The 20,530-nt window shown below is 42.1% G+C and overlaps 1 protein-coding gene across 1 annotated transcript in view; it reads right to left on the reverse strand.

Moving 5' to 3' along the window:
* NDUFA10 (NADH:ubiquinone oxidoreductase subunit A10) overlaps positions 1-20,530 on the reverse strand; it is a 38,640-nt gene that overhangs the window by 12,162 nt on the left and 5,948 nt on the right. Inside the window, exons 6-9 of the mRNA XM_084524299.1 lie at positions 19,870-19,949; positions 15,886-15,940; positions 10,455-10,540; positions 1,138-1,246 (exon numbers count right to left, since the gene is read on the reverse strand). Coding sequence (XP_084380425.1) covers positions 1,138-1,246; positions 10,455-10,540; positions 15,886-15,940; positions 19,870-19,949 — 330 coding nt within the window. The remainder of the gene's footprint in view (positions 1-1,137; positions 1,247-10,454; positions 10,541-15,885; positions 15,941-19,869; positions 19,950-20,530) is intronic.

The following is a 20,530-nucleotide window of genomic DNA, read 5'->3' on the forward strand; positions in this document are numbered from 1 at the left end:
GAACAGCATGAACTTAAGAGCCTCTCCACTGCACACTTAGCTGAGGAAGAACAAATTATGTTGAATAGTCAGTTCAAAAGTCCCTGTGAACATTACGAAGAAAATACTTCAAGTTTCTAAATGAGTCCACAAGACCATATCTTACATTTTAACTTTACATTTATCTTACATCTCTAGTAAGAGACCCTATACTAGCAGGACAAGAAAAATGACAGTATTCTGACCATGCAAATCATGGCTTGTAATGGTTCATACAGATATTCCTTCCTTCGTCCTGTGATTTCTTGGAAAACAACAACAAAACACAGTGGCAGAGAAGATTTCAACACAGCTTGGAAACATACCATCACCTGCAACTTCAGCTTGTCCAAGCAGTGGTAATTGCCATCAATTCTACAATTTCTCTAACGAGGATTTACAATACCTGGGCCTCAGGAGAATACTGCCTAGCGAGGCAGGACCCCATGCCAGCTAAACAACAATAACCAATAGGGCAAAGTGCTAAGTCAATTGGAAGCCATTGTCTCCAGAACCAGAAAGGCAAGCAGCTAATTAAATCATTGTGTGGGAGCCTGCATGAGGTGTAAGAGAGTGCTGGGCCACAACAGGCTTTGGATGTGTGCCGGCTTACAGAAACACGCTATTTAAAGCAACAACAGTTTTGAGAACCAATGTAATGTTCATACCTCCTCAGCCTACTTCAGAAAAACACCCCCTCCCCAAGGGTTTTATAAGCAGTCTTCTTTATAGAAGTCGCCATGGGTTTCCAATTTTCTTGTTTGACTCAAAGGATTATTTTAGATTTCAGAGGTCAGAGACTAATCAGGGCAGGAGAAACAAAAACAAATGAAAACCACTTATCCTTTAGTCCACATCTAAAGATCAAAAAAGAAAATCAGCTTACGAAACAAACCATTTGCTTCATTATTCCTCTTATTTGGAAGCTAGACTTCAAAAAAAAAAAAAAAAAAAAGGTGGGGATCTAGGCAAAATCCAGAACTTACTCTTAGAAATACGTATCTGTGTGCACAAGATTAACACTCAGGCTGTGCACGGGACAGTTGTGAGTGCTCTAACACTTTTGCAGGGACAGTTGTCAGGCTATTCTGCAAGTGCTCCCCTTCCAGAATTACTTACCGACCGAAATTCGTAGTAGATTTTATCATATTCATTGCCTCCAATTGTGATTTCTGGAACGAAGTGAGGGACAGCTACAGAATCCAGCACTCTGCTTTTGTCCTGAACACTGAAGGGAAAGAAAGAAGGAAAAGAAGAAAATGGGTTAGTTAGTCCACATCCTGCCCAAAAGGCAGCAACATCAATCCTGAGTTTGACCAAGTATTAAATAACTTCTCTGCCAAGTAGTTCTTTCACAGGTTTCAGCTCTTTTCTGGTTATGATGCTTACACAGCCCTTTCCCTCACACAGCTATTGTGTTTCTTGTTGCAGCAGGAACAAGCAGGACGCAAACATCTCCTTCCTTCTCCAACCCCTTCCCCAGGTTCTACCTCCCTGGAGATGCTCTGTTATTCCTGAAAGAATTCTCCAAGGCACCTCTAGTTTTTTGCTTTCCTACATAAACAAGGTTAAAACAGTGGTTTTATTGATTTCCACACTCTATTTTACCAGAGTAACTTCATTTAATTAAACTCCTGTCCAATTTGTTTTCACAAATGAACCCGTGCAAGGATTAAAATAAAGTAGTGCTCTTCTTCCCCAAATTCCCATTCTAAATGACACCGAGGCAATCAAATGGTTTGGAAGCAGGCAGCATCTCCAGCACCCTGCCTGGGAGCAATCAGAGGAAGCTTGCTGCAGCAGCTTTAATGAGAGCTTAGTGATGAGGGGTGCAAAAATCAGGATCCAGAAAAAATCCACACTGCATGGAGCCAGCACTTTCAAATACCCCAAATTTAAGATGCCTGAGAAACTACTAGAAAGTCATCTTCTGCATCCTGATGCTAATTTGCAGAGCAACAGTGCCACCTACACGTATTTGGGGAAAAATACATCAGCTATCCTTTGCAGTGACTGGGTTCTGTGTTTGACACTTGGGAGCTATGCAAATAATTGTGTTGTTAGTTTTCAGTGAATCGTATTTCTTTGCGAATATTTACACAGACATATACCAAATATAATTTCTGCTTAAAGGTAATTATCTTTGCACAATCTTTTCTTTTTTCTCCCCCAAATAACAAAGTTTGGGGCAGTTTCAATTAGTGAAGTAGTCTGCTCACATACGCTGACAAACACGCTGTAAAACTACCCTACTGCAAACAAATCAGTAAGGAAATACACTAAAAGGTGAGGGGAGTGAAGGCAAGGATAAACACCTATTTACAAGGCCAGGATAAACACCAAAGATGTTTCCTACACACTATTACAGCATTTGCCTTCACAAATATTAACCCAAGTATTTTCTAACCATCTGGGAAAAAGAAAAAAAAAAAAAAAAAAAGGAAAAAAGGAAAAGCAGAAGCACTACAAGTTTACTTAGAAGACTGTGGAATGACACGCAGCATCCGTAAGTGTTCTTGAGATCTGTGGCTCTGTTCTGTGAGACAAACAGTCAAATGGCAGATGCAATGAGGCTCATCTTGCAATATAAGTTGTCCCAAATCCGCCCTGCACAAAGGGACTGCACCCTCGAGACGAAGCTTGCTGTCACAAACAAACAGCAGGAACCCTCAGCTGAACAAGAAAACCAAAGCTGACAAACCCCACAGCGTTCATGTGCTGACAGCCAGGAAAACGAGCCCTCCTTTGCCTCCTCGCAAAGGCAGCAGGAGCTGTTTCCATGCCATGTGAGCACCAGCCCTCCTGCAGACCACTCCCAACCTTCCCACTCCAGGAGGGCTTGAATAACTGGGCTGAGACGGAAAAACTTGCCCAAAACAGCGATCTGATGATGCAGCTGGGTTTATTTCTGAATCCATGCATACTCTGTGAAAAGCATCTCTGCACCTGCTCCATCTCATACCCACCACTAATTAAACCAGGTAAAACTAAGAGAGCCTGGTGGAAAGCAGCCCTTCAGGTATCAGCTCGTCATTCCTTAGGTGCAGTCCATCCTCCAACTGAGCACAAGCTTTCATCCCCGTCTCATCGTGCAGAGAGCAGAGACGAGCAGCAGGCAGGACAGCGAGCTAAGATTTTTGAGTCGAAGAGGATTACTTGCTTAAACACCTTGCTGAATGTTTAAATACCTTGCTGAACTCAGGCTTAGCAGCACAGCCAGTGGAATATCCACTGATTTCTCAGTATATAAACACCTCTGTCCCTTCTTCCCACACCAGTGTCCCACAGAAGCAGGAGAGTCAGCTCTCCGCCAAGTAGCAGAAGATGTTCTGGACCCAACAAGTCTGTAGGAGAATGCAGATAAAAATCTGTCTGGGCATAAGTAAAATATAATTTGACATACACAAAGCAAGTCCGGCAGTCAACCAGTCTGCAGCTAATCCACTCCTTCAGGAATCTCAGCCGAATGGCAATTTTAGAGGACAATTCCCAGGCACAATTTATTTTAGTTAGTGCCATGACGGAAAACCTGCTTCTCTTATACCCACTGCCTCCAAAAAAAATGCTCAACAACAACAACATGCAAACCTAATGCTGCCGAAGATGGCTTCTCCAGGTTCACCTCTGCTTTCTGCCTTAAGAAATAATTTGAAATACTAAATAAAAGCACCACCCAAAGACACCTGCCACAACAATGTCTTTAACCACAAAACCACATTTGCTTGCCAGAACTAATTCACTGCTTGGCAGGAAGCATTTAAAGGCACCTATTAAGTTTCCTGATTTTTTTTTTCCCCTCTCTCCCCCAGTACAAAAGTATCACGATTTATTGTAGGCAGGCACTTAACCGTATTTTCTCAAAGCAGCTCTCTCAAAATGCAGTAACAAAGCTACCCAGAGCGTGTTTTACCACCCGTGAGATTGTGTGGCATTAAAAACGTAACTGAAAACACGCAAGGGACTGCACAGTCCTCACGCTGTAGGAACATTAGACTCTAGCTCACCACTGCTATGGTCCAGGATCCTATTAGCTACAGCTCTTCACGTAACTACATAGGAATCACACTTGCAGCTATGCTACAGCAGTGGGTAGCTCTCTCCTTGTCCCCAAAAGCCTCTCGCTACACCTACTTTGCACATTACGGCCAAGGCGACGTGCATGAGCAGGAACTGAGCAATCGGGACTGACACACCTGCCTCTTTTCAGAGTGCTAGGTTTGATTTCCCTTAAAGGCAGCTTGCAACAAGGATACACATGTTTTTCAGGGCACTAGCAGAAACCTGATGACAAGAAAGTGCTGCAAGCTGTCCTGTTAATGCAGCTCTTACGTCAGCTGGACATACTTTCTAGAATTTCTGTTCCCATGACCTTAGCTTTTTGTTTCCTCCTCTGTATAAAACAACAAAGTCCCAGGACTGCCTACCACATGAAGACATTTGCTAAAGGAAAAGAAACAACACAATGAACCAAACAAAAAACCTGTCTTCAATAGCCTGAACCGTGACTCCTCAACAACTGATGTTGGCGTCAATGTAAAAACCAAAGGGACAATACACAGGATTAGAAAACCACACTTCCTACCTAAAAGCTCTCACCGGCCTAAAAGGCTTAGGGCCAGCAACACAAAAGCATCCCAAGTTAAATTCTATGCTTTTATGTGGAAGTAACTTGAGAAACAGCAGGTGGATCCCGCTGGAAAAGAGAGAAGGTCTTCTTGCACACCTTGCAATCAGCTTCCAGCCCGGAACACAATAACTGGCTGGGAAGAACCTGAAGGAGTGGGTGGCATTCATTCCTTTGCTATTCACGCCCTTCTTGCCTCGGCCAGGGCTTCTCACCTTCTGCTGCGGTTGGCTTCCCTGCCTCCAGCGGGCAGGGTACGACACGTGGGATTGAGCCGCACTCACGATTTTGCCCATACTTGTGAGAGCAGGGGAAAGGAGAAACCCTCCTGACTCATGCCATGGGCACACAAGGCTGGGTGAGAGAGACTGTGATCAGGGTTTCATGTCCATCTCATACTGCACTCACCTGCTCATTCAACAGGCACACGGGACAACAAATGGCTGGTTCTCCCCATGATGTGTGTCCCACCGCCCCTTATTTCCTCCTTACCCATTCACTCCAGACCTTTGGTCAGGCAGCCTCCAGCTCCACTGTTTGGTTAGGCAGCTCAAGCACATCATGCCCAAGGTGAACTGTGGCCACTCCCCTGGTGAGCAACAGACACTCATCGCCCTTGCCAAGAAAGTAAAGACGAGCTTTCCAAGAAAAGCAGGTCTGCAAGAGGTGAGAAGGTGCAAAAACAACTCTTCAAACCTATAAAAAGCTGCCACGAGGAGGAACTGACGAAATAGAGCTGTTTCGATGGAAGCAAGGAAGGAGAAAGGTGCTAAGGAAGCACTTTTCAGTAGTGCCAGAAGTTTTACAACAGATGCTTAGTGAGATTTTTGGAATCTCTGTGACAAAGGGTTTGAAGAACAAGCCTCTTACGAGCACTTTAGTCCTGCTGTTTGAAATCAGACACGTTCAACCACGGACATGTCTTTCCTTTGCTAAGTGTGCTTTATTAGACTGCAAAATAGAGCTGTGGAGTTGCTTCCCCTCATTTGCTCCCATGCTGCTGCTTTGCAAGATTTCATTTAATCAGAGCAAAATGAAAAGAAAGGGAACAGGAGCTATGCCCCGGGTTCAGCAACAGCTACAAGAATTTAAAGAAACACAACCTAAAAAAAAATCACCAATTACTGCTCATACAAGATCCATCAGTAACAACCTCAGAATACATCCTGATGTACTGCCAAACACAATATCGGATGATTTACCATACGGGGTATGTGGCACACGAATAGTAAGTTATGAACAAAATTGAACGTATGACAGTGGCAAACTGTTTCATGGCTAGGTTGTTTCCAGATGAAAACAGAACCCCTTTCTTTAGGATACAAAAGATGTTGATTTTTTTTTTTAATGGAAGTAGTGGAGGCTGAAAAAGCCAAAGACATGCCCGTAAAAATACACATTCTGCTACAGCAAAGTCTGAAGCAGCTGCGGCGATGCAACAGATTTGACTGAGGACTCGTACACCAAAACAAGCCAAATGCAGTATGTTTCCCCCACCTGCTGGTGAATTAACCCAGGTGACATTACACAAACTACAGCTCTCTGTTCCAAAATGTGACTTATTACACGATGCATCACGCAGTTTTGCTGGGAAGGGCACAACTAAAAACCTGCTTGAGACAGCGCGGCAGCAACATGGGAACGCACCGAGCTATTGCAAAAAGCCAGCAGAACTATTTCTGCTTGACTCGAAGGCTGGGAAGGGAGGAGAGATGCGGAGAGCATCCTCTGGGAGAACCCTCCAGCTTCCACGCAGGCAAATATGTTTCTAACCTTTTACCAAGACATGCCTCAATCCCACGATCAAACTGCTTTCTATTAGGGCAAGGGAGAGAGACTTGAGGGCAAGGCGAGGAGATAAAAGATGTTGTAACGCAGATGATTTTGTATGGGTGCGGCCCGCTGGTTTGATTAGCTTAGTTTTTGCATTATGAAAGCAGTCAGAGGCGCTGCTGGGGTTTCCAGGTGTTGGGCCCTATATACATACAACAGAATAGTTATCCTCACCTGCCCAGCATTCCCCTTCCTTTCCCAGAGGCGTGGTGCGAGCTGAAGGTGAAGAGGTGGAAGGCATCCCCATAGCCAGGGAACAAGCCAGCAGCTGCCCCTCCAGCACCAGGGCTGAAACAGCCCAAGCCAGAACAAGCAGGCTGTGCAAAATGCTGGATTGCTGGTTTCGCAATCCATGATTTCCCAAATCGCAGCCAAATCCCTGCTGCAGCCTAACAGAAACACCCGCGAGAGGGCAGCATGTGCTGGCCTGCAGGACCTGCAGCCCACCGGGGACACACAGCGCAGTAAAAGCCTCCTTGCAATGGGAAATATTCATGTAGGCACAGGACATCTGGAAGTCTGGTGAAGGCAGAGTACCACAAGCTCTTTTCTGTTTGATATTAGGGAAAAAAATAGGAAACTATCAGCTTTAACTCTCACGTCTACCCCACACTTGTAGAGTTAGCATGAGAAAATATTAAAAAAAAAGAAGTGTAGCTTTGAATGTAAGGTTAGAAGGTGTTTGCTATTTCCTGCTCAGCTGAACAAGGTGTGGGCACAAAACTGGCACAGGACCTGTTGTCACGCATTCGATCAATGTCCTGATACCCCAACACCAAAGGAACAAAGCAAACAGAGCACTTTGATCAGATCTCTGCATATGAACACAATCTTGACAATGCTATTCTGAAGGCAAGTGGAAACAGCAAAACTCAAAGCGCTTGAACATTTAAATTACGTGTGTTGCATTGTGAGATTTTAGTAAGATAGCCACACACCACCTTTAAAAGAAATAATTTCGTATTATCTGCAATGACAAGCCTTGTAAAGGAAACCCTCTCACCATCATCCAGGGTTGAATGAAAAATTAAGTCCTTCGGCAATGCTATTTATTCCTTTCTACAGTTACAAAGTACAAATTTCACACAATATCTTAATACAGCACTCTTTAATTGTGTGCTTTACTTTAACTCCCTCCTACACTCTGCAATTAACAATAATCCTTTCTTAATAACTGTACCGGTGTGAAGCTCTAAGAAAAACAGCAACTTAACTGTATTTTCTTATTTGAAAGGAAGTCTTATTTTCACAGTTCCACAGGATCCAAGCCACCAGATGCTTTTCTTTAATTACTATATATAGAAAACTTTTCTTCAGTAAAAAGTTGCCAAATCCTGACTTGTTTCTCTTAGATGCCACCCAACATTGCTCTTCTACAGCCTACCTTCACCCTTTGAGAGAAGGGCCATACAAAAGGCACAGCATTACCGCTAATATTAGAAGGCATTTGAAGGAACAGAACAGAAAAGTGAAAGTTCATGGGATTCTTTCCCACGGAAGCTTGTTTAAAAAAAGGCTTAACTTATTATTCCAGCGCCTCTGTCACAATAAATACTAAAATTCGGAAGTCCAACCAGGAGAGGTGCAGAGCGCTGCCCCCGGGGAGGAGCAGCCACAGGCCCCGGGACACGCTGGGGCATCCAGCTGGGAAGTGATTCATTGAAAAAAAAATTCCTTGTCTTCCTACTAACCGATGAGAGAACCTGAAATTAATATGACAAGAACACAGATCTGAAGCTTTGTTTTAAAAATGTAGTAACTATTCTGACCTTGCTACCTGTACATGCAGTCTAATGATGAAGTTCTGCAAAACGGGAGGCTTGTCCCACTTCAGTGCAAGGTTAAACCTATCAATACTCTTACAAGTGTAGATTTTCTTTTTGTATGTGATTATCCAGAGAACATTTTATTCATCAGTGTGACTTAGGAGTGGCAGTCCTGCTGCTTTATGTGTAACACATGTATAGAAGTGTAGGGCTGCAATCTCACTTCTTTACATACATGTCAGTGATTTATTTCGCATTCTTTAGAGTTTGGAGGGCAAATTTTTCAGCAGTCAGGACACATGCAACCTCACCAGTAGCACTCCACAGCTGAACTGGAATACAAATAATCATGGTGTACTTGGCAAGAATTGCTTTTATCAAAAGTTTGTTTTTATTCCAGCAAGGCGCTTTCCGCTGAGTTTGATCTCTTCACATCCAATTAAACAGACAAGGATTCTTAAAAAAAAAAAAAAAAAACACACCCAGAATACCCTTAAACCGTTACATTTAACAATTCTCCTTGTTATTATAGAGAATGAATGACAAAACTGCAAAGTCTCATTTTGTGAATCAGGATTAAAGCTTCAATATAGGATTATTTACTGGGAGTCTGGCAAAAGGAGAAAAAACCCCACACTTATTGAGCAATCATCCAAGTTTGCCTGTTTCCTTTTCCCCCTACACTCTGTTCAGCCAGCTTCTTGACTGCTGGGAAGATATTTAGAAGCAGACAGCTAAGAAATTAGGTTTAGAAAAACACTTTAAACACAGCCAATCTAAACAGCACCACATATAAAACTTGCTACAAGGTTGCTCTGTCAACAAGCTTTGTCAAAGGATTTCGTGCTGCCAGAGCAGCAGAGAAACCACCATGCCAATTGTATAAATGCTGTTTTAAAACTGCATGCCTGTCTGCATACTGCCATAAGCCAGGAACAGAAACATTCACTAAATACATTCCCAAAAGTAAGAGCCACAGGCCATGACATTTTGGAAATGCCTGGAGAAACTGGCTTATCATGGCTTGGGCGGAGGTACTGCCTGCTGCACAAAAAGCTGTCTGGATGGCTGGGCCCAAAGGGTCACCGTGAATGGAGTTAAATCCAGTTGGTGGCCAGTCTCAACTGCACCCTCAGTAAGTTTGCAGGTGATACCAAGTTAGGTGGGGCTGCTGATCTGCTTGAGGGTGGGAAGGCTTTGCAGAGGGACCCGGATAGGCTGGAGCAATGTGCTGAGCCCAGCTGCAAGACATTCAGCCGCTAAGTGCCAGGTCCTGTGCTTGGGTCACATCAACTCCATGCAGCAGTGTTGGCTCCGGGGAGAGGGGCTGGAAGGCTGCCCAGCAGAAAAGGATGAACATGAGCCAGCAGCGTGCCCAGGTGGCCAAGAACACCAATGGCAGCCTGGTCTGCATCAGAAACAGTGCAGCCAGCAGGAGTAGGGAAGAGATTGTCCCCTTGTATGCAGCACTGTGAGACCATACCTTGAATGCTGTGCTCAGATTTGGGCCCCTCACTACAGGAGATACTGAGTTGCTCAAGCATGTGCAGAGAAGAGCAAGGAAGCTGGTGAAGGGACTAGGGAACAGTGCTTGTGAGGAGCAGCTGAGGGAACTGGGGCTGTTTAGTCTGGAGAAAAGGAGGCGGGGGAGACCCCATCACTCTCTACAGCTACCTGAAAGGAGGCTGCAGAGAGGAGGGTGTCAGTCTCTTTTCTCAGGTGACAAGTGATGGGACACAAGGAAACTGCCTCCAGTTGTGCCAGGAAAAGTTTAGACTGAATGACAGGCACAGTTTCTTCATGAAAAGCATGGTTGAGCACTGGAACAGGCTGCCCATGGAAGTGATGGAGTCCCCATCCCTGGTGGTATTTAAGAGGCACATGGATGGTTTAGTGGCAGGCTTGATAGTGTTAGGTTGGTGGCTGGACTTGATCTTACAGATTTTTTTCAACCTGAATGATTCTGATTCTTATGTTTCATTAACAGAATGGGATTTGTCTGGAGTCTCTCACCTGATTAATTGTTAGCAGCTGCAGAACTCCACACCCATATTACAACAGCAAGTACCCATATTACCAAAGCTTGCTGTTGTTACTGACATGACAAAAAAAAAATCACAGTGCAAATAGAAACATACCTTAAAAAGCCAAGGCTTTAACAGTTTTCCCAGAGATCCAATGCTACACAATATTCTGGAAGACATCATACTTACTAAAGTCTCAGGTGATGGAAAGAAACATCATCTTGTTCCAGCCATGGCCCCTTGTTGAACTTCAGGTACTCAATGTCTTCAACTACCTGAAATTAGAGGACAAAATTACATTAACAGGTGGCCTGATCAAAGTGTCCATTCCCCCTTTAGAAAAAGAAAAAAGAAAGCAGCCACCCCCGGTCAATGAAATGATCGGGACACATTCTGAAGTCACCCAGCAGAAAGGGTTCACTGCTAAAGCTGCATTACCACGGATGTTTTTTTGAGCAATGATCTTCCAGTCCCATTTCTGGAGGTGGCAGCCCTGCCGTTAAGTGCTGGACAGATATTTGGGGGCCAGCTCTAAAGCTCCTTGGTGAGCAGAGGATGGCAAGGGATAAGTAGGCTGAGAGGTGCTGCGTTTCCAAGTTCTTACACCTAGATGGTGTAAGACTCTTTTCCTCGGCCTGCTGAGGAGAGCCCACCCCTAAGTCGGAACAAGGAGGGAATGAAAATGAGTCTGAATTTAACCCTTTTAGTTGCAAATAAAAGCCATTATCATGTTTGATATTACGTAGGAAGTCTCTTTCAAAAAGGCACAGCCATCTACCAGCAGAGAAATGCTGAGGAGCAATGCCACAAAGCGTGGTGGCAGTTGTCCCTTGGTGCTGCTGTGTGGTTCACATAACAAATGAAGGCATATTTCAGGCTAGAATACTCTCACACTTGTGAAGTTGTAGCAATGACAGAAATCCAAAGGCTCCCGATTTGATCGGACATGAAAGCCTACCCGTGCGTGCTTGTGCCCTGAGCAGAAAGCAAAGGCAAAACTCACAGCTTGGCACCAAGAACCATTCAAACTGGTAACACCACCCCAGCCAGTCACTCCTTTAACATCCTTTAGTATCACCCAGACCTATCAGTCCCCGATTTGAGCTTCATTTACCAGCTGGCTCCATCAGAAAACACATCTTTGCTGGTCCACTGGGTGATTGCTTAACACAAGCCTGAGGTCATCGCACACAACTGAGTGGCTACGAAGGAAACCCAAACCAATGTCAGGAGCATGCATTTAATGTGTACGAGGTGGGGATAGCACCTTAAAGCAAGCTGGGAAGGAAGGGATCACTGCAACTCCAAAATCTACTTCACAGATGCCTTTTCCAGAAGGAAAGGATAAAGCTATTGAGGTCAGGACCAAAATCCTGATGACACATTGTTTATCCACAGACAACAAGGAAGCAGATGCCAGTAACGAAGTGATAGAATAATAAATTAAAAAATGCTTTTATTCTTCACTGTATGTTAAATCCATGGTAATCTATTTCCTGCAATTAGAGCAAACTCTAAATCCCATTCATTACCACTCTAAGAGTAATAAAAACATGCTATTACAAAGCAGTCTCCACTAAAAAGGTCCACTCTGTTACCAGTATTACATTTTTATGGTAAGAAGTAGCAGCTTAGATATATGATTAACTGAACGATCATTTTCCTTGAGGCCTCTATATTTGCTGAAGACTAAATTAGCTGATTAAATACTTTAAAAATATGGTTGACATATGGCAGCAAAGGACATTTAAAACTTCAAGCAAGTTTAGATGCTGGGTAACCATTTTTGACCTCTTACAAATAAGCAAATTTGGCAAGTGAGATACTGTAGGCAAGAGCACAGGAAACCAGTTTTTCAGATTAAGCAAGAGAGCTGATGACATTCACCTGTTGGAGAATCCTCAAAAAACAAACACTGGAGAAAACAGCTCCCCAGACACTCAGAAAAGTTTTCAAAACTGTACTAAGAAAACATTCATACCAAACTGCTGTGATGTCACAAGATTAACATTTTTTACAAATGAACGGGAAACAGATATATGGTAAGTTAGTTCAAATATCCATTATTCTTCATTTAAAAGTCAAACCTCCAACATACTTCCCATTAAACACACAAAAGCAATTACTTTCCTACTCCATGGCAAAGCTTTGCAAACTCCCCGCTACGGCTGATGACAGGACTAATAATAGAGTTGCTAACAATAGTGCTCAGACTATGTGGAGGGGAAAAGAGAAGTCAGTACCCAAATTAGTTTTGCACTCTCTCCTTACCATAATAGAAGAGATCTTTACCAGCAACTCGTTAACAATGGTATCAGCCCCAACCCTTCCAACCAGGCTAGAAGAGCAGCTTCTTGAATTCACAAGGGATGCACCTGCACCTCTTGGGAATGAGCAGCAAATCTGTGATTTAAACCTGACCAAGCAGCATAACATGTAATAATGTCCAAGAGAGATCAGTTCTTAACATAGTGCAGAGCACGGTAGGATTTAGAAAAAACTGTTTTCAATAATGAGACCCCTTTCCATAATCTATGCAACTAAGCCAATACAAACAGCTTACAACTTCTAAGCTTGTTTTATGGTGATCTGGTGAGTTCTGTTGTTGAAAGAACTAACTGGGGATCAGAAGGCAATGCTGTTCTTACTCATATCATTTATAAGGACAAAGACACCATACCCGCATATGGGTCGCTTTGTCAGATGAATTTTCCTAAACTCCTTCCTCGCAGGCTTCTTTTCCAAGCAAGAGACAGGGCACAGAGAGCAACGCAGGATACAACCCCGGGAGCTCAGACTACAGCTTGTAGGAAGAAGCTCAACCCATGCACAGCATCTACCACCAAAAATTTAATGTAAGCTTGTTCTGAAGCCTTCACTTCCACACTGGCAAAGGATGTAGTACAAAGCTGGTGTGTCAGCAGCCTCCTATCTTCATCATCCTCTCCAATGTACACGAAATGGGGACAGTGAATAATAATAAAAAGAGAAACACAATACAAAACGCTATTCACAATCACAAACAAATTGAAACAGTTTCAGTTAAGTTCTGCTGCCACCCTTTTAAAAGCAAAAGAAAAAAAAGCACAAAAGGAAAAAAACAACTCCCTCCCCCAAAAACTTTCTGGAGTTATTAATTTATTTTTGTTTCCTTTAATAAAAATACTAGCCAACTTTTTGCTCTTTGTTTTACCTTTGAGTAAAAGCAGTCTGCAACACCCTAACCAAGCTCACTTCAGCACTTACAAATAACTTTATTGCCATTACAACCAACGTTAATTACAATATGAAGCCCCCACCAACCTTTTGAAGCGAGACTTCAGAAGTACAAGTCATTTCTGAGTTGCATGTTTGCTATAAACAACTAAAAAGACAAGCTATGATGTCAAAAAATTAAGCTCCCAAACTGCAGAGTAAAGAAGCTGTAAATTGAATCTGGCTAAGTTAAACATCACTATCCATTAACAGGGAACAGCTGCACACACACAAACACCCCAAAAACACTTCCCTCCTGCCATCCCCATATTTCCAAATATCAATTACTTCATTTCAAAGGTAAACTGAGTCCAAAGAGAAGGGGAAAACAACTTTATTCTTTCTTACACGTGGAAAGAACACTAGTTTGTATAGCTAACATTTTACCAATGAAAACACGATACCATCTTGTACTTTGACTTCAAAACAATAATCCTTCCTCTAGTCCAGATTTGTCCAACCCAATTAAGAAGAGGGTCATCAGTGTGCATCCTGGTTATGCATAATGATAACAAGACTGTTGAGCTTGGTAGACTCTCTACTAGAGCTGTAAGAGCTTTAGACTGACTTTAAACCCTGATTTACAGGATTAAAATAAAGTCTCTAGCAATGGGTTTTACTACAGAATCTAGGGAGGAAACAAATGGCTTTGTTCTGACAACTCAAAGACATGCTCAGAGAGAAAAAATAAAAGAAAACACACAAATAACACAAACTCCAATTCTTCCTCTTATTTCTCCCAAATCTGACTACCCTCTTCCGACATCATGGCTCTTGAATCATGTTCTCCTTCCTTTTATGATATCCTGAAAAGCTAGCAGTAATTGCTCAAGGTTCTCATCCAGATGCTGAACTCTTATCTTTTTTGTTGTTTTTAAATTTCATGCTCTTGTTTCTCTAATTCTGGCCCTAAAAAACAAACAAACAAACCTAGAAACATGTAAGAGAACACGTTTCCTGGGATGCTGAAGTTGCCTATCTGAAGCATGTTTTCACAGTGAACTCTTTCTTACCTGAAGCCGCCAACCCTTGAGTATAAACTTAAACTGCTCCACAAGTCTCCTGGTTAACAGTAATAACCTTTACTATCGATTGTATGAGTTTGGAAACCCAGTCACAACAGGGCAAAATCATTCTATGATAAAGAGAACTAAAAGGCAATGAAAGAAATGTATGGTAATGTGACTAAAGGGGCTTCAAATTTTAAGAATAGGAGAGTCCTCACCAATATATCCTGCTTTACACAAACTTTTTGCATGGGAATATGAGGATATTGGGCACAGGCTATTGTAACAGACTGAGCCAACTAAAGTCTACTTTGCACTTCTGAACAAAAACAGCCTTAAGGAGACATGTTTAGAGCAGGCTTCAACTAATCTAACTCATCATCTCCAACAACACAAACTAAACTCAAAGATCCAAGAGATTTAACAGTTTCTAGCTCCTAGGATTAAGCTTTGCCATCTGGCTCAAGGAGCAAAAATGCAAGTCAGCAACAATAACTCTATGCTCCAACGCAGGGCAGGCATGAAAGTCAGTCAGAGACGGCTTATTTCTAGCAATGAGACAGCAATTTATCTGGCTTGGTCCAGGGTTAACACATCTAGCAAAAACCCTTTAGAGAAGAAATTGCAGTTTAGATACCACATGCTAGTCAATACAGATGAATAACTCAGGTGTTCAAAGCTGTTAACAGCTCTAGTTATCAAGTTATAATAATCAAATAATTATCAGCTTTTAGAGAAAAAAAAAAAAAACCAAAAAAAAACAGCTACTTTATTGCATAGGAACCTGTGCACCACAACCTGGATCATAGGAAGCTGCATGCTGTCAAAAGCCAATAGAAGCCCTTACAATTGTAGGAAGAGCTTCAGTTGAATGCTGGGGGTGACCTACCTCTTGGTTAATGCCTTTAGTTTCCAAACTGAGCTACGCAGATCCCTGCCCATGTTTCCAGTCACTTCAAATAGGGATGACTGAACAGCCAAATACTGCACAGCCCAGCACAGACTCTGAAAATGCAGTTTCTACTGCCCTCACAAGATTTGCTTGGAAAAACAAACCACGTGTGGAAACACCAGCAATAAGTCACATCAATCTTGCTTGCTCAGCCAGCCAGGTATCCTGCCAAAAGGATACCCCCAGGTATCCTGGGGGATGTGTGTCAGCCTCCTGACAAAACTGCAATCTTTCATCAAAATATTATAGTGTAGTCCCAGCCCAGATCTTGCCATAGCAGCAAACACTACTTGCATTAAGTAGTTAATTAAGCTGGTTATCTAGAAAAAAGTTTTCTCTTCATGTTTCAGTCTTAGAAGTTTAAAAACAAAAACAAAACAACAACCAACATGCAGCAAACTCTTACCTTCTCCACATCCTCTGCGTCACTTGCTGTGTACTGCAGAACTTCACTGGTCTCACTGCAGAAAAGAAGAAAAAAAATTGAACTCACAGGACACAACTGCTCTTACCAGCCTCTCACCTCTACAACAAAATGAGGTTCCAAGGCAAAAAAATAATAAAAGCAGATCCACTAGTTCCACTTTCCCCCAAATACGTAGAGTCCTCGCAATAAAATTCCTATTATATCTGTAAGTTGTTTCTTTCCTGGTTTTTCCTGGTTTAAAAGCAAACAAAATTGCTTTTAAAGTGCAAGTGACCCATGAAAAACTGCAGAGTTTTACTTCATTAAATAAAAAAAAAAATGGAAGTGTCTCACCTAAGAGTTTGTTTCCATTTTACTAATGTGGACAGTTCCCTCAATTACAATTGCCCTGTCTGTACAAAATCTTAGTTTAACCCAAAGCTTCAGTAGATGTTTCATTTTACAACCACGAGTATTAACGTACGTATTAAGCTTTAGGAAAGCAATACATTATTTTATCATTATTTATTAATACTGAGCTAACTGAACCAACGCAACACAGGTAGCAGTATCTGCTATTAGAAAAAAAAAAAAAAAACACATAGAAAATGGCTAACAACGTCCTAGTAACAAGATTGCTTTCCTATTTATAAAGCAAACTTCATAGTAAAGTCACTTGCAGCACAACAGGAGCTCCTTTAGGAACATGTTTCACTACTGAATACGCACAACCCTTTGTGGCAGTCATTCCCAAGCCTGCCTCAGCCATCCTCAATAACTGTTCCTTAAATTCTCCTTGAAGATAAAATAAAATGGAAGCCAAATAGGTATGGTATATCAAATTATACACAGCAAAGCTAAAGAGCATGGAAAAGACTTTATAGACTTTTTTACTTATCACAACCACCTTAAACTAATAAATATTAAGACTGGAATGGAAGTCTAAATATTGCTGCTGAAAGTAAACACATTAACAAAATAACTTAAAACTGCAACAGTCTGAGCTAGTTTCTAGTCTGCATTATCACTGCTCAATCAGAACAGCTCTGGTTAAAAAAAACCTTCCTTTATAAAGCACCTTTTACTCCTGTGAACCCCTAAGCTCTTATGGGGTCAGCCATTTAACTGGTGCTCTCAACAGGGGAACTACTTAGAGAGTTTTTTCCTCAACTTAAGGGGAGGGGGAAAAAAAAGCAGAAGGCCTCACACAATTCTTCAGTCACAGAAAGAAGAAAAACGTTCTGCTTTCAAAGGGAGCTAATGAGCCTGGATAGGATGCATACGTGCATCTTCAATTTCAGCTGTCACTAATCAGAGGAGGAGGCTGGACTTCACCAGAGCCTTACACTGGCAATTGCATTAACAGGGCAGATCAAATTGCTTGATACTCTGCAGATTATTAGGGCTTTCATTAGGAGAAAACAGCTGCTCAGTGGAAGCACAACTGGATACGAAAGATAACGTTAGTAATCAGACACTTTGGGCCAGAAAAGAAAGTCAAACAAAATACAAAAAGCAGTCTGTTTACAGTCACAAAACAGTACCTGTCACACAGCATCGGGCTCACAAATCACTTCCAAAATAAATAAATAAAAGGGAGACGAAGACATTAACAAACATGTCAGACCAGAAAGGAAGCATAAATTCTGTGATAACCAAATATTCAGTGTAAGAGAGATCACTAAGGTCAGCACAAAAATGTTCCAGATAAACAGAGTAAGAGAACTGGAATTTTGCAAAGTAACAAACTAGGTAATTTTTCTTGTAGATTACATTTTCAAGAAAAACAGAAGAAAAGCAAACATGAGCTTGAACACAGAATGGATGCAGGCCAGGAGTTTGTCCAACAGTCTGTAATGGAAATAACTCCTCTTAGCCTGTTTGGACCAAGTATTGGTCATTCCTGAGAAACAGAAGTTAAATACTTAGTGTGCTTAGAGACCAACAGCCCGGCTTGACTATAGTTCAACGCATCTCTCCATGAGCCAGCAAACAGTTAAAGATAGGATAAATCTGCAGAGGCTTAAGCTATCTGCGAGCTCTCAGCAAGGTCCAGAGAAGTGCAAAGCTGAAGTTTTGCGCATTTAGAACTCCTCCACATCAAGGGGACGGAGACATCCTCCTTCAGACCTGAGCAGGCAGATTGATCTGACAAGCCATTGTGAGCCCCCGCGCTGATGAGGATGCCAAGCAGAGGGTGTTTGCTTAACAAGTGTACTGACCATGTACAGACAAAGGGGAAAGAGTTGAAATCACAGCAGGACCAGCTAGGCTAGGATTTAGCCTCACTGAACAACACAGTATATTTTCTGATCCAAAGGATAAGCAGCATTTTCCTCCTCTCCAGTAAATTCAAACCAATTCTGCCCTCGGGGGGATGACAGTCCCATGGTTTCCCACCCTCCCTCTCTGTCACAAGCCTCCCATTTCCTGCAGACAGCAGTGTGCAAGCCACTAGTTTGTGGGGGATACACTCAGAGGCAGCTGACCGTACACTGCACCAACAACTTCTGCCCTGTATGAATAACAGGCTCGATGTTAAGTCACTCAGTTCAATTGCTGACAGCATAATTACACTGATCTACCTTGGAAGCTGAAGCAAGAAAGCAAGAAGGAAGCAAGCAAGCTACAGTATTCCCAAAGATCTATTCTGACTTAAATAAATGAAACTTAACAATCAACTTCATGCACAAGCCAAATCCTGCACGAGTAGAGATTGTGTTGATGTAAAAGTAGGCCTGCCTCTGACCTTTAACAGCTTTCCTTCCAGAAAGGAATTCGTTTGAGGGACCCAGATTGTTTATGTTCATATGCTTTTATATTTTTAAGACAATTTGATTTTTGATTGAGTTCTTCTGTAAGAATTGGGACAGCTGGCAAACTATTATAGTCTCAAGTTCACACGTGCTTGCTTCCCAGCTAGAGAAAGCCCAAAGTCCAGAGACGAGCATCTTCAGTCTCTAGAAGCAGGCAGCAGTGCAACCTTTATTTAACAATGCTAACAACAATGCTAACAAGTCCATCGAATCCTCTGCCAGCTGTAAAGAGCATGCCTCAAAAGGTAGAGAAACAGAACTAGAGAAATGGAAGAAGCCCTTACCTGAAGACTTCTTCCTCTTCCTCTGTAGCACTATGAAGAAACTAGTCTAAGCTGTGACAACTGAGAGGAGTTCTGTGGAGAGTCTCAACACCTGTGACTTCTCCCCTCCTAAGAAGCCTGAGAAAAGCTTGCATTGCAACACAACCTCCTCAAATCATACAAACACAAACATGTACAGCTGTAACTTCAGCACTTTGGGCATCATCACCCCAAGAAAGCACTCCATGCACTGCTTTGAGCTAACAAGGGCAGCAAAGAGGCCAAAGCCAATCCCATGCAGAGCATTGTCAGAAGAGGGAGACAGAGACAGAACTGGGTTTTGCAAAGCAAACAGACCAGATCCCTGGCTGTGCTGCAAAGAAATAACTTCCCTGTATGATTCCACAACTGATAATAACTGATAACTGATGAACTAACTTCCCTGTATGACTCCACCCTGAAAGCTTCCCTGTATGATTCCACAACACTGAACCTGTAACTCCCCAAGACAGAAGGATGAAAAACAGTACTGCAGATCAGGGCTCATTAGCTAAATTAAAAAAAAATAATAATAATAATTTACCATTATATACACTTCTCCCACTCTGAATCTCTTTACGAGTCAAGAAACTTCCATAAAGCTCACACCTAAAAAGACTTCATTTATAGTATTCCAACATTGTAATACTAGCATCAAGTTTCTCAGATGCAAGAGGTACCTAACTATACACAAGTACACACAGGTATTATGCCATGGATGCAATCATTACAGCATTCATTGTACTATATATAAGAAGGAGGATTTCTCACATGACATGTGTTTTATTTGCTTCTCTTAGTAAAACTTTTAAGATTTGCACATTTTAATTGAAGATTCAAAGGACAGAACAGTTTTGTTTGCTAACCTGATCTCTGGTAAGAAGGTTTTCTTGTAAGCATCCTCAATGTTCTGCAGATACTGAGGAGACACCTTTCTCTCGTAAGGCTAAAAAACAAAACAAAACAGAAGAACAGTGTTGTGAAGTTTGGTTTCTCCCCCACGCACCTGTACAGCAGTCTAAGGAGAAGTTGCTGTTACACCATCTATCGTGGGCTCTGCTCTTGTATTAGCAGAGAAATATCCAGTGAACCACACAGGCATTAATGAGAGTTTCAAGAATTATGACATCTGGAGCGTTTTAAGAATAGTGTTTAGAAACACCTAGAGTTTCCCAAAAAATAAGTAGCAGTCTGCATCAATCACTGCTTTACCCTGTACTGCTATCTCCATGGTTTTAATTATTAGTTGTGAATAAGATCCTTCTGATATGCTAATGAATCTAGAAAGACAGGGAAATGAAGGTTCAAAAGAAGGATGGAAAAACAAAATAAAAAGCTTATCTCAGTTTATGGGAATTCTCATTTTCCCCAAGTTTGCATGAACCAAGTTTGCATCAACAGCCTCAAAAAGATTAACTTCCCAAGGAATGATTAAACCTTGTTAACAAGGAAGTTTTATACAATCACACAGAAAAAATGAGAAGATTGGTCCTCCTGCTGGAAATGCAGACTCAGGCAACATGGATC

This window comes from Aythya ferina (assembly GCF_964211825.1).
Source record: "Aythya ferina genome assembly, chromosome: 6".
Lineage (NCBI taxonomy): Eukaryota > Metazoa > Chordata > Aves > Anseriformes > Anatidae > Aythya > Aythya ferina.